Source organism: Panthera tigris, chromosome B4 (assembly GCF_018350195.1).
Source record: "Panthera tigris isolate Pti1 chromosome B4, P.tigris_Pti1_mat1.1, whole genome shotgun sequence".
Lineage (NCBI taxonomy): Eukaryota > Metazoa > Chordata > Mammalia > Carnivora > Felidae > Panthera > Panthera tigris.
This window is the reverse complement of record NC_056666.1, coordinates 88,560,772-88,577,370: the sequence shown is the minus strand read 5'-3', so window position 1 is coordinate 88,577,370 and position 16,599 is coordinate 88,560,772. Positions and strand designations below refer to the sequence as shown.

The window sequence follows — 16,599 nt, the reverse complement described above, 5'->3', positions numbered from 1 at the left end:
TAAGGCAAAACATCAGTAACAGCAGTACCAACAACCGCTATTTATTGAGCGCTAGCCACACTGATCAGCAACTTATAAATACAAATCCAAAGCATTTTCTAAAATATTTCAGAAAATCGCATCATTGAAAAGGGTTTAATGTTGACTTATTTCCAGAAAAATCAGCTAGCCATAGGGTCAGTAAAACTCAAGAGAACCAGATAGTAGTGTTAGCTTGAACTATTCTACTTATTTATCCAGGTCCCATCAATAATTAAACTGTCCCCTGATGCCACCAGCATACCATTTAATTCTTCTGCTACACTGCACTGAAAGGCTCTGGAAAAAGTTCCTCTTGTTATATTATTTACTACTATTGCATCAGCATACTAAATTACATGTGGTGGCTCTCTGTTAATAAAATAGGAAATTTATTTTTCAGAAAATGAATTACTCATTGGTAAATCACAACCATGACCATCTTTACTCCAGAAAGGCAAAAGATAAAAATTTCACCCAAAGCATGACATTCTAATACCACCCTCTGACCTAATCATTCTACTTCAAGGAATATAGCATAAGGAAAAAATAGATGCGTGAAAGCTTTAAATGTCCAACAACAGGAAAAGAACATGTCCACGCAGATGGTGAAAACACAATGTGGGCACAAAGTATCCTGTTTTAAAAGATTATTTCCACACATGGGAAATGCTAACAACTTTTACATGAAAAGGGCAGGTTCACAAGCTACATGCAACAAAATCTCAATTTTGTAAAATAACATTTATGTATGTTTGTATATTACATAAATATGTTTATACATACAAATACTGAAAAGATACAGCCCAAGATACTAACCACAGGTGGTGTTCACATGGAGAATTAGTTCTGTTTTTTAATGTTTTCTGAATTTTTACAATGAATATGTATTTTTATATTCAAAAAGAAATAGATTCTTTCTCTCCCATAGATTGGTTGTTTTCAGATTTTTTTTTTTTTTTAATTTTTTTTTCAACGTTTTTTATTTATTTTTGGGACGAGAGAGACAGAGCATGAACGGGGGAGGGGCAGAGAGAGAGGGAGACACAGAATCGGAAACAGGCTCCAGGCTCCGAGCCATCAGCCCAGAGCCTGACGCGGGGCTCGAACTCACGGACCGCGAGATCGTGACCTGGCTGAAGTCGGACGCTTAACCGACTGCGCCACCCAGGCGCCCCAGATTTTTTAAAACAAGGTTAGAGCGTTAGAGATCTGTAGTAGACTAGTATCTTTTCTTAATTTACATTAAAGCCTCTGAATGTTTTCAATGGTCTAAATGAAAACACATGTATTTCTCCTAAGAAATGATTTTGTTTTCTCTCTTTTCATGCTGGGGTATGTAAGTAGAGTATGACTGGCCTTAATCACAAACAAAAATGATTCCAAATTTCACTAAGAATGTGAAATTTTTCTGATTCCTTTCAGATTGGGCCACACAATCAATAATATCAAAACTGGGATAATTCCCAGTCTGAATCTGATAACCTCTGGCATTTATGCCAAAGTGGAGTAATTCTCAGTGGCCTCCAACTAGTCTCTGCTGCTTTGAATCCCCACCTATAGCTGGATGACTGACAGATTTTGCTGCCTCATCCAGAATTGTCATTCTTCAGGATTTTCAGAAGAAATGGAGAGAGCCAAGACCACAATGTCCCATTCTAAGAAGTGTCTGACCTATGCAACGAGTAACATCTCCAGTTACCACGGAAGAACACCAACAGACTCATTGTAACTATGAGCTAAGACATACAGGCAAAGACAAAATACGTCTCCGCTAGCCTGGCTGTGCAATTTATATCTCTGAGTGTTTTATTTCCTCCTCCCTGAAATGTGGATTATAATACCTGTTAACTGGGCAGCTGCAAGGATGCATGAGCTAATGTGTGAAAAACACCGAGCACCATGCTCGGTGCACAAAGTTCCCTAAGTGGTAGTGTACGAATATCATTTATTGGTGAAGAAATAAACAAACCTGAATGCATATTTATGCAAAGCAAGGGAGGATAAAAACATTAATAATCTGAAAATAATCCATGGGGAAATGATAGCTTTGAAGATAATTTAAAACACACAAAGATAATTCAGGATTATGTAACTGCTACCATTTTGCTGTGCTCCCTCTAAACGACACACTTCTATTAACATTCTTAAAATTGGGAAATTAGATCATGTGATAAGGTACTTAAATAAAGTGATTGCTGCAAGCTGGCTTTGTTGTTTCCTGAAATTATGACTGCTGACGTTAATTACATTTTTATGTGTAGCATATGAACTGCACATTTTCTGGCTGCAGCCCGAAGCCCGATGCAGGACACTCTCTTTCAGCACGAATAATGGCGAGAAGAAGGCAAGGTCTCAATCACTTCGGGAGGCAGAGCTCCAGAATGGGGCAAGAAATACCTGACCACCTCTTGTTCTTTGGGAAAGAAATAAGGGCTGATAATGAAACAAACCCATGTGTACGAGGAGGCTCCAATTCCTGACCTAGGTGAAGCAGAAGCTCACAGAGTAAAAGCAGAGTCCTACCCTGTCCATATCTAACAGAGGGTCTGGAATTGAGTACTTTTTATTGTTGAATGAATGAATGAAGAAATCAGTGAAGCCTCAAAGTTATGACTTTCCATGTGAAATAGCTGTGAGGGACCTCAGAGGCACGGGGGAGGGAGGAGTTGGCTGACACAGGTATTCCTTGGGTTATTCCCTGATTTCCCACTAACCGTTGAAATGTGAGAACCAAAATTTTAATTTGACTACAAGCAAGGACACTGGGTAGACGTTTCCCCGGAGTGTGCTTACAAATACGGTTTAGAACTTCATAATAAGTGATATGCCAATGCAATGGTTTGGATGTGTTTATCACAGTTGTGCCATATACTCTCCTTAAATAAGGACATACTTAGTATACTGGTTTGAGGAAACATTTAGTACAACGGTACAGAGTAAGTGTTTACAATACAGACAATAATAAAGATAATAGCTAAAAATTACCTAGGACTTCTTAAGTCCAGACAACTGGGCTAAGTGGCTTTTCATGGATGACTCATGAATCCTCCATACAATTATCTAAAATAAAATGTTACATATTGACTTTACAGATGCAGAAAGTGAGGCCTAAAAGGTTTACAATTATTCCCAAGTCCACACAGCTACCGACCGTGACAAAGCCAAGACTCATACCCAAAATACCAGATTTCAGAGCCTAAAAGATGAATCACTGTTATTCTCACCAACAGGATTCATTTATAGTTCTAAGGCCTAAATCTAAATAATCAATATTTGAATAATTTGGTACTGTTGTTTTAAAAAAGCTTCACTTCTTCTACCTGTAGAAAACTATTACTGGTTCTGATGTGACTAAAATTTAAGTTTTAAAGTTGTTGCCTATACCCATGTACGGAATTAGATATTCTTATAAGTGTCTTCCTGATTATTATGTTCACTTGGGCACAAAAACATTCCTAGAATTACCTGCTCCCAGCTCTATTTGACAGAACAGTCTGGGTACAAGGATTTTCTACCACTGGCTAAACTGAATACAATACAGCTTTGTAAGAGGCTGAACCTGTCAGGCACCCGGTATCTCTCGGGATCCCCATACAGACTTGGGGGTATTTTTGAAAAATGAAGAAGTCTCAAAATCTTCTCCCAAGAAAGACAAGCATTGTGCTCACTAAGGACTCCATAATAGTTTTAAAGGTCACTTCAGGCTGGCTCTGATGATTTCTTTCCATTTTGATAGAAAATATGCTTCTGGCACCACAATAATGGAAGAAGAGCTAGACGGAAGAGAAAGGTTTGATAATCAAAAAAGAAAAAACAGGTGGGGGAGGGGGCAGAAAAGACTAGTCTTGCTTTCTAATCTAAAGGGACCTAAAGTTCTCTGGACTTGATAGGTAGGGTTTAAGCTTCCTGTTCCTTTAGCTGACAAATGTGTCCCAGGGGGCTGATCTGGCTTCTCAGTAAGTTCCAATCTCTCCCTTTTGCTCTCTGCCTCTTGTACTTTCTTTCTCTAGTAATAATATGCATGGAAAGGTGGGGTGGGTAGTGTGCTACATTTGGTTGAGAAAGGCAGCACTGGATACCTGTAATAGTAACGACAGTTAACAGTTACCTACAACCCGGCCCAGTGACATCGAACTCTTTCCTTTCCCTGAACATGTCACGTGACTGCTTTCCGTGGGACAGCTGTCTTTGCCTGCTCGATGGACACCTCCTTCCCCAACAGGTCTCACTCCAAGTACTCCCTCCTCTGTGGAGAATTTCCTGACCCCCCAGTAAGGTGAAGATCTCCAGCTTCAAGCTCTCACAGCAGGTTGTGCGTCCCTCTAGCGGGGTGACTGTTAATTACTGTAATGAGTTCCACGCAGGCAGGGATGTGTCTTTTAACTCTGCTTCCTTAGGCCTTTTAAAGATATTTTGTCAAATAGACAGATAAATGAATTCAGCTGGGGTGCTGGCCCCAGACACACTAGCTGAATGGTTGCCAGCCTTCCTGTCACTGGAAACATCATACAGCACCATCTAAATCTGGATAGAATGGGACCTTCTTGAGCAGGAGGACTGTTTTTTCTTCCTCTATGCAGCCTTTCCAAGACCTAACACCATCTCCTCCCCAGAGAAGATGCTCAAAAAAACCAAACCAAAACAAACCAAAACAAAAACAAGCCAGTGAACTAAATGAGGCCTCGGCTGAAACGGCTGACATCTGAGAAAATTATTTTACTTTCATGGCTCCATCTAAACTATTTTTCAGATCTCTATTTTTTTTTTTTTAAGACACATTGGGTATTTCTCTCCCTGTTCTCTTCTTAATATGTTCTTCCAAGATTTTTTTTAAGATCCTCCTTTGTTTGAAACATTTTCTTCCCCCTATTTCACAGAGCAGAAGAGGACCCAGGGTCCACTAAATTCCATTTCTAGGTCAGAAATAGAACCTAATGTGGATACATCAAACATGGCTAAGAGGTTTTCCAGCTGGCCTGCCTAACACTACATCTTTGTTTTCAAGGGTCCCTTTGAAACATAAATATGTCATTAATCAACAAGGGGGTTCTTTTCCCCCACTTTCTGAAACTAATGCTTGTCAAATAGAGTACAGATATTGGTATAGGCAGCAAATACCACTAGCACAAAGCTGAGGAGAGATGGGGAGAACTGATGTCCTATAAATATAAACACTAAAATCTACTCTCATTGGGAGAGTAGCTGCGTTCTCTACACAGGATATGGTCCAATTTTGTTATTGTTCTCAACGAAAATAAAATTACCGAGAGCTGGCTGAGAGTAGTAACAACGATAAGAAGGTTTAAAAGCCCAGCTCCTATTTTTAAAATGGATTTGGGAAGGAGGAAGCTCTCTGGCATGTAAGAGACTGAATTTTTTGTGCCCAGTGGAATTTTCTTCATTGTCACCCTCTCACAGCCTCGGCTGCTAGTCTGGTGAGAGCAAGAAAAAAAAAAAAATCACAGTAACATTTTTCCAAGAGAGCAGCACATCTGGTTATCTTGTTCTTCACAAGTGTCTGATCATGTGTGAGCCCAAAACACAGAATTGAAGGCTTGTCCTTTCTGGTCTATTTTTTCCTAACTGCAGGCAATGCGTTCCTAAGGACAGAGGTACAGTCTACACGTACATCTCATTTCAAAATTTTGCTCACATCGTTCAGGTCACAGATTCAGTGATTTACAACTTGACAAGCAGGCCTGCTCAGGTTAAACTTTTGGTTCTGTGTCTTTAAAATATTCTTTCTTTTATTTTTGTAGCTAAAACTTAACAGAGTACCATGAAGTAATGAAGACACTAGACTCCTTCTCAGTCGCGCTCACGAGAAAGCACATTACGGCAGGAGTGACGGAATGTACCTTTTTAAACATCCTGGTGGAATCCTCACTTATCTGCATGAATCGCATAATCACGTTGTTCAGATAGATGTCACTCAAAGTGGCATGGTCTTTGCTTTCTCGTCTCACTTGGTTCAGAAGCAAATACCAGCAGTTCACTGGAGACAACAAGTTCTGGTCTTTCCTGAGAAGTGAAGAAAAACAGAATTACCATCAATTTCAAAGCTGCCCCAACCAGCTGAGGGAAGTCAGCAAGGCAAACCAGGAGCCCCAACAGATGGGTATTGTCGCTATTCTTCCTACTCCGGGCATTGCTCATAGCGGCTACTCAAGAGCCAGCGTATCAGCCTTCCAGGCCGTGATGGCAGAAAGCCAGCAATTGCCTAGGCTTGGAAAGAAAACCTTGGACCAGAACACCAGTCAAAACCCACACTCCTGACAAGGGCCAGGGACCCTAATACACACAGTACTCAGGCAGGCTTTCAGCCTTAAACACCCCATTGAAGAAAGTAGTTGATATTTACATAAAAATCTATTGACTACTGTCTCACAGACAGACTGTGGTTTGCCACTGCTTACAAAGTCTGCCTTGAATGTTCAGTCTGCTGCTGGAAAAGAGAGCTGGCTAGGTACGCTTTCCATGGACATCCGTTTGAGGATTAGTTATTAATCCCCTGATCTATAAACTCCAGCTTCCCAAGAAGTGTTCCTGGGAATCACAGCTTTATAGCATTGTCTGAAGGCCCGTGAATAGAACCAAGAGGTTTACTGCCTTGTGACCTGTCATTAAACTAGTTCAGATTTGTAACTACACCTTGTTTTATTCTAGAGAATAAAGCTAAACGTGACTATAAACCACAAAATATGACTTGTAAAAAAAATCTTAAAGGAAACCTCCAAACAAAACAGTAACCAACTGGCCTTGAAAAAAAGGACATTGCTTTTCTTTCTTCCTTTCTTTTTTAAGTCTAACTGAAAAATGACAAAAAAGGCACAAGAATGCTTATCCCACTCAGGGGCACTGGTGCCATTTGTAATGGACATGTTATCTTATTCACACTCACTTATGACTCTGAATATTCATTAAATTAGGAAAGAAATCATAAAGTCAACTCTTTCCGCCTCTAAGTTCCTCCAATTCAAGATTTGACACTGAATCAAATCAAAATCCTCTCTGGAAGGAAGGGGAAGTCTCAGACGGAAGTAGGAACAGTTGTAGGGGGAAAATCCTCTGTTCTAGGGCCCTAGCATCGGTACCAACTAGAAAAGCCTCCTGCCACACTAGAATTACACCCCCAACCTAGAGAACCTTTTTTTTTTTTTTTTTTTTTTTTTTTAAATCAAAGCCATCAAGCAAGGGGCATTGCTTCTATGGCAGACAACAGGAGCCCTTCTACTGACATTCTCTATCTAGTCAGCCTAAGAGGTATACATTACATTAATATATTAACTTTTATGTATATCCTTTATGCTGAAGTAACCCATAAATTCTCTGAGAACATTTCCTACTTTGAGAATGTTTCCTACATTTTTGCATCCTGAGTGCCCTGCCCAGGTAAGCATTAAATAAATGTTATTTCACTCACTGAATAAGCATATATTATTGCCTTAATAGTAAGTGACAATAATATACAATAACAATAATAGCAGCTGGCCTTTACTGAGCACCTCCTATAAGAAATACTACACAAGAGCATCGAATATGGATCTATACTGTCCAAGTTCAAGTCCCAGAACTACTTACTAGCTATGTGATCTTGGCCAAATTATCTAAACTTCTCTACGCCTCTGTAACTTCATTTGTAGAGTGGGTAAAGTAACAGTACTTGTAAGATTATTATGGGGATAATTTCAGTTAATATATAGCTTTTAATGCTTACTATAATGCCTTAGATCCATAGTAAGTGCTATACAAAGTTAGCTATTTTTATCTAGAGGCTGATCTAAAGATTTTACACATATTAATTCTACGTAATCCTTACCACTACAATTTAAGGCAGAAATTCTTTGTATCCACTCTATCAGTGAGAGAGGTGAAGCTTAGTGAGGCATGCTGATTTTCTGAAGACCATAACTAGTATCAGAGTCTTTGAGTTCAAGAAGGCTGATCTAAGCCTTGGTCATCTGTCAGTGGTAAATTTAAGTGAAGGGCTGTTCTACACAATGAGCATCCCAAAGCTGAGAACTGCCAAAGATTTAACATTTGTTTGGTGAGGAGGAGAAGGGACACTGAGTGCATAACTCATGAGGGCTATCAATCTCATCAAGGACTTTGTCATGTTTCTCATTTAATGTTCATAAAATCTCATTTCACAAGTTAGGAAGCCAAGGCTCAGAAAGGTTAAACAACTTGACCAAAGTCACCCAGGAAAGCCAGTATTCAAGCCAGGTCTGTCCAAGGCTTTCATAAAGTCTGTCTTTGATTTTCTTCCTACTCCTGGTTTGGCCCTTCTGTAGACTTATCTTCAGTCCCAAATTCAATAAGCTCAAGTCAAAGAAAATTCCACACTGTTTACCTTGACCAAAAACCATCTGAACAAACCAAGAGAAAGAAAAAAGGGGCAGCTGAACCACTAAGAGATCAGACTGAGGCGCATGGGCCCATACAGGTTTTCAGTTCACAACCCATTACCAAGTGCGGAACACAGAAGACATTCAAAAATATTTACTGAATGGATGAATGGGCTGTCTTCTTATTTGTAATCACTTTACAAAGGGACAGTTACTATACATGTGAATTCAGTACTGGCTCCAGCCTCCTTTCCAACTCTAGTCTCGGTCAAGTACATTTGACATTTGTCCACCCTGGGAATCCTAAGATTTATTTCTACACTGGGCCAACACTAGAGGTTAGCCATCAAAAATATTAAAAAATTAAAAAAAATAAAAGCATTCCCTATCAAGATTGTGCTGCAAAGCCAACAGTGAAGACAAAGAGAGGCTTCTCTACATCCCCCTCCAGTCTGGAGCTCAGCCTGAGCAGACTGCACTCCGTGTTTCTGCAAGGGGATAGGAGATTTTCTCTTTCACCAATGTACAGAGATAGTTCTGCTGCTCCGGATTTTAGGCTGGGGCAATACGATAGGGCTGGTGATGGGAGGTCTTCCATTCCACCTCTCTACCTTGCACATGCTTCATCCTCTGCCCCACATGGGACTTAAGGGCAGCTATAACTGTCCCCTTGAGTTTAGAGTCCCCTCTTCCTTTTTTGGCCCCTGGAAATTTCCCTTCCTTCCCTATGAGTTCAGTTACACATTTACAGTGATGCCCATTATATTTTAATCAGCATTTCTGGGAGTTTTACAGCAGAAATACTTTTCAGATTGCCTAGTCTACTATTTTTCCAGGAAAGACAGACTGTGCTCCCTTTTAAATATCCCGAGACAAAAGCCTATTTCTTTCTCCCTGCCGCATTGCTAGCTCACGCCATTACTGTGAGCGCCCCCTACGTGGTCTCCCTCCCTCTACGATGGCTTCTTCCAGTCCACAGTTCTATCCGTGGTCTTAGTCATCATTTAAAAATGAGGTCTGAGTTGGTTCACCCTTCTAACTAAAACTCTCCAAATGCTTCTCATGCACTCAGGACAAAGTTCAAACTGTCCAGTGTGACCTACAGGCCTCCTGGAGATGGTGAAATTTACACCTGTGGCCACAGAGCTCACCACCTCACTACTCACTCCCACTGGACTCCTTCTGTTCGACAAAACTGCCCTCCACGCCCCCTTCCCTTCTGCTCCCTGATACAGGATGTTCCCCTTGCCTGGAACACCTTGCTCTGGTCCCCTCGATTTGCCAACTAGTCCTGCATGTCTTCACTTACATATCACTTCTGCCAGGATCTTTCTTTGGCCTTCCCTTCCCCACCTCCACTATAAATGGATTTCCATCGGGTCTGCCCATGGCATCCTGCACTTACGCTGTCACAATACTTATATACTCTCGTAAAGTTGCCTACTGCTCTTTCTCAGTCTCTAGGAGCTAAATTACAGAGTAAATTTCATTATCATAAAATCTGTAGGTATTTTTTAAACAAATGAAGTACAATTAATTCAAGGTTTAATTACACTTGGTCCTAAGCAGTTTACTAAAAACTCTTCCTTTAAGTCAGTCTCAACTGTAGTGATCACAAATGCGACTGAGGTGTGGGGAGCTAAACGTAAGCGGCCCTTATTGCTTATTTTCATACAAAATCACGACACAAATCTTGAGGTCTTTGCTTGAAGAAGCAGCCGTTGTAAATGTGCCCACTGAAATATCTTCCTGGGGTAGAGACCAACTCCCACTTTTCTGTAAGCAGGAATTTTATAAACACACACCTTTTCTTCCTATATATAAAGTTATCCACAAATATATATTTACTGGAAAGAAAAAAATGTCAAGAGAATACTTTAAAAATGCGATACACTGGTGCCCACAAATTATAAATGCGGAGAGTTGGCTTTCATCCGTGGGGATATGCCAATCAACAGCTTATCCACCAAAGATGGAACATTCCAAAACCAAGAAAGGTGGTAAGGTGGTAGGCTATCACCTTGGAAAAAAGCATTTGAGTCAAGTCTCTCTTACTTGTACTGCTGATGATCCTTGGTGCTTCTTGTTTTTGCCATGAACCTTTCAGCTAACTTCTCTAAGTTCCGAGAATATTCCGTCTCAATTTCAGCTTTTTTCCGGAAGAAATCCTGCAGGTCCTGGAGAAGCTGAACTCGCATCTCTGTTTGCTGCTCCAGACATTTTTGCTGTTCTACCAGCTGAGCTCGGATTTCTAAGGAAAGAAGAGAATCCATTTGGCGATTTTGTGAAAACTACTGAGGTGTGCAGTTACGTGCAAGACAAAAGTAACAAATCCTATTTTATGTTTAGCTCTGTATCGGACCTTTAGGAGACTGCTGGGTCCAGATCGGTTCTTTACATAATCTGTTGACCCTTTAAAAGAATGAGCCAAGTCCCAGGAAAGAATGTAATAAATGAGGGTGCAAATATGGGTTACATCTTCAATGCCACAAACATGCATGGAGTCATGAGGGCAAATAAATTAAGGCTTTTAAGATAACAATTCGTAACCTGTGACATCTTTGGGTAGCTAAGTACATTGTAATTTTTTCGACAGCGCTTTACCTCAACTATCCGTTTCAAGTTTGAATGGCAAAGATGTGAGCATCATTCCTTCCAGACTTCTGAACCACCACATATGTGCCAGTTGGTAGACACATACAGACACTGTCATCTGGTAATTTTTATTTAGTGCATGAATTTCTAGTTTGTGAAACTCACAGCTTCTGGGTTTATAGGGATGCCCTGCCTAAAAATAATTTCTTTCTATATTCAAATAATCCGTTCATAAATGGGATCCTCAGATTCCACTTTATTATTCTGTTCCAACATCAAAGGCGCTTCACTTGGCCTTCAGTTTTTACACATTGTTCAAACTAACAGTTCTATTGACACATATAATCCTGAAAAGAATCCTTTGATGATTTTTAATACATTAGGAAGGTGAAGGTTAGTCTTTTACTGATTTAGGGGAAATAAACCACACACACAAAAGCAAACGTGTGTCATGCAAAACTATCGGTAAATGACTGTAACAAAGGAACCTGTGTGTTTTGGAAAATGAGATACAGTAATAACTCTGACTTGCTTTTGTCTGAGAGACCCAGCGCTAACCTCCAGACAAGAAAACTCATACTGGAAAACTTTATTTCATCTTTCCCAGAGTCAGTGAGTATTCCCTAAAAGCCCTCTCTTTGGGAAAGATAAATGTAGTAGGATATAGAAATGTGTCCGGGGCGCCTGGCTGGCTCAGCTGGCGGAGCATGCAGCTCTTGATCATGGGGTTGGGAGTCTGAGCCACACACTGGGTGTAGAGATGAGAGAAAAAGACAGAAAGACAGACAGGAAGGAAGGAAGGAAGGAAGGAAGGAAGGAAGGAAGGAAGGAAGGAAGGAAGGAAAGAAAAAGAGAAAGAAAGAAAGAAAGAAAGAAAGAAAGAAAGAAAGAAAGAAAGAAAGAAAGAAAGAAAGAAATGTCCAAATAACACCTCCTCAATCCCTTTCTAATTTATCCTTCTTCAACAGCGAGAAACTGAGCTCACAATATGTGTACATACATTTGGCCATGTTTAATCAAGCTCAAGTTTAATCAGCAGGCCGGTCAAGTTCTGAATGGGGAGTCAGGAAACTTGCTCAATTCAATAATGGCTACCAATAATCAAACACTATTATACACCCTATTAAAGTAGGTACGAATATTATCCTCATTTTACAAAGAAGAAACTGAGGTTTAAGGAGATTAAATACTTTATCCTGGCAAAAAAGATACAATAACTATGAAACAAGGCCCTCAATAATGTCATGTTCTAGGCAACGAGGCTTTAGGGGGAGGACTGGGAAAGCACAGGAAGCATTTCTTTTTTTCTTTTTTTAAGTTTCTTTTTTATTATGAGAGAGAAAGCAGAGAGAGGGAGGGAGGGAATCCCAAGCAGGCTCTACACCATCAGCACAGAGCCTGACACAGGGCTTGAACTCACAAACTGTGAGACCATGACCTGAGCTGAAATCAAGAGTCTGATGCTTAACCAACTAGGCTACCCAGGTGTCCCACAGGGAGCATTTCTTAAGTGTCCTTCCTTGGTTTCTCCACCTCTAGATTGCAGGATCCTGTTATTAATCTCATAGAAGTGTGGTGAACACCAGAGTGAAAACATTATCACAGGCTTTTAACTACCATGAACAGCATCTTTTTTTTAGTCAATCAAAGTAAGTGTTTTTCAATACAGTATTATAATCACTGTGTCTGCCAAGCTCTTTCCCCCACAAATATAGAACTATTTTTGTCTCATGAAGAAAAAAGAAATCAAGGGTGGGGGGATTTCTCATTCAGGAATCTCAGTAAGCCTTTTTAAGATTTGGTAATTTTAGCACATCTTGCTGTGCTAAGAGAAAATAAATCAATCGTCTTGGGCTGTCAGCTAGGGTTCCCTCCCCCCCCCTTTAAGCTGCTTTGGTGCCAAATAAAAAGAAAGAAAAGTGGCTGAGAGTACAGATCTCAAGAGAACTACACAAATATTCTCAGGGGTTCCTTCTTCATCCCCATTCTTAGATTTTCTCTTGCTTGCCTCTTTCAGGGTTTAAAATCAAGAGCCAGGGAATTTTGAGAAGGAGGACTGTATTTAAACAGTTAAAAACCTCATCCTCTTTTTGCTGGGAGTAACAGTTATTTCGTATCATCAGTAATTTCCCCTTCAAAACAGGACACTAGCAGCATTTTCAATAAGGAAAATGTGAAGGGACAGAACCTAGGGTATGGTTTTGAGAAAATAAAATACGCTCTAAAATCTGGAGGAGAATTTGTTTGATTACCTCTTTACTTTAGACAAGGTGGAGACAAATGAGGAAAAGATCACAAAAAAAGATCATATACAAGTACTACCATAAGACATGTCTTGTTAGAAAGGGAAAACCTTTGAGTTCCTTACACCATACCCGAGCCACAATGTAGCACAATGTTAGAGTAGGTCACTTCCCAGTACATGTGGTATGGCTTTATTCACGTGACCTCACTAGATGTGATCTAACATTACATGGCACTGATGAATTTAAAAGAATTTTAAATAAATGAATAAAATAGTCCTATACATTTTGGTCCACTGCTCAGAACATATCAAAGAAGCCACTGATGCACTGTGCCCCATACCATATCAATCCTTGCAATGGGACCACAGGTGGCTATAGGATGTAGCTGTCATTGGAGGTACCAAAGAATCATTAGGGCTGGAACCAGTGAAAGTATCACATTAAAGACTGATTTCTAGAGAAAGTTTGAGTCTTATTTCTGTAGGAGGGATTACAGCTTCCTACCCACCTGCAGATGCTTTAAAGACAATCTTTCAGAACCCCTTCTATTATTTTTTTTATATTAGTATTGATCTGGATCCTTTTTTTTTTTTTTTTTTTGGTGATTCAAGCTCCATTTTAATTTAGTTAATCAAGCTCCTATTTTGTGTTAGGCAGGGTCTAACTGGAGTTAGGAGGATTTCTAAGACACAACTCATTCCAGTAGGAAATACAGATCCTAAGTTGATAGTATGAACACATTATGCTCTCTGCTATAATGGAGAAACGCACCAGGAAGCTATGGAAAGAGGAGCTGACCCAGACGATGGAAGAGCCTACAAGACTTAATGCCCTGAAGGATACGTACATTACAAGGTATACAGCTATAACCACTAAGAAAGTGGGAGGACGACACATAGAATGGAGAAATATTTGCAAATTATGTATCTAAGAAGGAACCTGTATCTAGAATATATAAAGAACTCTTACAAGCCGTTAATAAAAACACAAATAATCCAATTTTTAAAATGGGCAAAGGATCTCAATAGACATTTTCTCCACAGATGATCTACGAACGGCCAGTAGCAGATGAAAAGTGGCTCAACATCATCAGCTGTCAAGAAGAGGCAAACACCACTTCATACCTGCTTGGATAGTTATAATAAAAAAGACAGATAATAAGTGTTGACAAGGATGTGGAGAAAACAGAACCCTCATTCACTGCTGGGAGGAATGCAAAACAGCACAGCTACTTTGGAAAACAATCTGGCAGGTCCTCCTAAGGTTAAACACAGAGTTAACACACATGTAGCAAACCCACTCCTACCTAGGTACATACCCAAGAAAAATGAGAACACAGAAACTTATATACAAATGTTTATACTAGCTGAAAAGTGGAACAACCTACATGTCCATCAGCTGTTGAACAGATGAATAAAATGTGGTCTAGGTATAGAAGGTTACTCAGCCATACAAAGGAATGGAGTAGCGATTCACGCTACAACATAGATGAGCCTTGAAAATATAACCTTAGTGAATGAAACTAGTCATGAAGGGAAACTGCATTATGACATGTCCAGAACAGAGTAATGCATAGAAAGCAGATGAGTTGTTACTATGGCTGGAGGAGTTGGGAGAAATGGGAGGGGATTGCTAAGGGGTATGCGGGTTTCTTTTTGGGACGATGAAAACGTTCTAAAAGTGACTGTGGTGATGGTTACAAAGCTGTGAACGTACTGAAAAACAGTGAATTGTACACATTTAGTGGGTGAGTTAAATGATGGGTGATTTATAGCTGTTATATAAAAAAAGACAGGGACGCCTGGGTGGCTGAGTCAGTTGAGTGTCCAAGTCTTGATTCCGGCTCAGGTCATGATCCCAGGGTTGTGGGACTGAGCCCCCTGACAGGCTCTGTGCTGAGTGTGGAGCCTGCTTAAGATTCTTTTTCTCTCCCACTCTCCCTCTCCCTACTTCTCTCCCCCTCTCCCTCCCCCCTTTTTGCCCCTCTCCCTCTCCCTCCCTCTCTCTCCTTCTCTCTCCCTCTCCCCCTCCCTCCCCTCCTTCTTCCCCCTCTCCCTCCCTCTCTCCCCGGCTCATGCTCTTGCTCTATCTCAAAATAAATAAATAAACTTAAAAGAGAAAGATAAACTATTGCATCACAATTTCATGAAATTTCAGTTGCTGAGACATTTCTAAGAATGATGATAATCGTAATAGCAACAAAATAAATCCTCGTATTTCCATGTCTAATAATTTCTGGTAGTTAATCAAATCTGACAACATAAGGGCAACCACTTTAAAATGATGTTTTCATGGTGGCTCTTGCTTCAGTATTATTACTTCATCTTCTGAAGCCAGAACAGTAAATGAACTAACTGGCTAGGATCACTGGTACCTTATTAATTGCTATAATTTCTAATGGTATAGAAAAGATTTACCTAACAACATCAGGAGGGACTTATTACCATGACTCCCCAACAACTGCATGAAATACTGCAATCTTTTTTAGGCAGAAAAATGCCACCTCTGAGGAGGCTCTAAGCAGTCATTATTTAAATCTGGGTCAGGACCTCCTAAATAATAATAATGGCCATTTTCACAAGGCTAACATTTGCTGTGTTTTAAAAAACGACTCTTATTTCATTTCTGTCCTGCCAGAGCATTACCACAGAAGGAACCAACATTAATAATCCAACAACAAGACACAGAAAAGTGTGCTTTCAAACTACTCAATTAATTTGCAAAAAGAATTGAAATAGTTCCTCTAAGCTATAAAAATATGCTAATACTAAAGAAAATGGAATTGACTCGGAAAGGAGGAAACAGAGGCATTTCTTCCTATTGCTCTGCTAAAAAGGAAGTCCTAATTCTTAAAATAAATTTGTGTGAGGCCACAGGCTGATGCATATTTCGTGGAAAGACTGAGTCTATGGGACTGGCTTGCTTCTCTGGTATGTTACTAAATGACTAGGGTTAGTGCACAGAACTGATGGATGGGGTGTAACACTCATAATCGTCCAGCAACATTTCTAAGTTATCACAAACCATCTCAATTTTTTCATAGTCTTGTTTGCTCAGATTTTCCTTATGATAATAAGGCTGTTAGGCTTTATCAGTACCTTCACCCAATGGATATAAGGTATTTCCCCCAAATGATAGGGGAGAGCGGTCGGAACGTCTCAGAGAACTCAGTGGGACTCTGACAGGTTCTGTCGATTGCTCACGGGCTCGCTGTTCATGTGAGTATCCATACAACCTTGCAGCTGCTGATTAAACACCAGCTGCAAACTCGGGTGAAATATGTTGTTTAGTTAGAAATTTGGAGCAAAAAAGAAAAATCCACAAAAGTAAACAAAGGTCACTTCTCCATTTCACCAGAAACCTGAATCCAAGACCTGTGCTTCTCTTAC

At 40.1% G+C, this 16,599-nt stretch overlaps 1 protein-coding gene across 1 annotated transcript in view; it reads right to left on the bottom strand.

Moving 5' to 3' along the window:
* SRGAP1 (SLIT-ROBO Rho GTPase activating protein 1) overlaps positions 1-16,599 on the bottom strand; it is a 281,933-nt gene that overhangs the window by 133,414 nt on the left and 131,920 nt on the right. Inside the window, 2 exon segments of the mRNA XM_007082210.2 lie at positions 5,880-6,042; positions 10,425-10,620. Of these exon segments, the coding sequence (XP_007082272.2) occupies positions 5,880-6,042; positions 10,425-10,620 (359 nt within the window).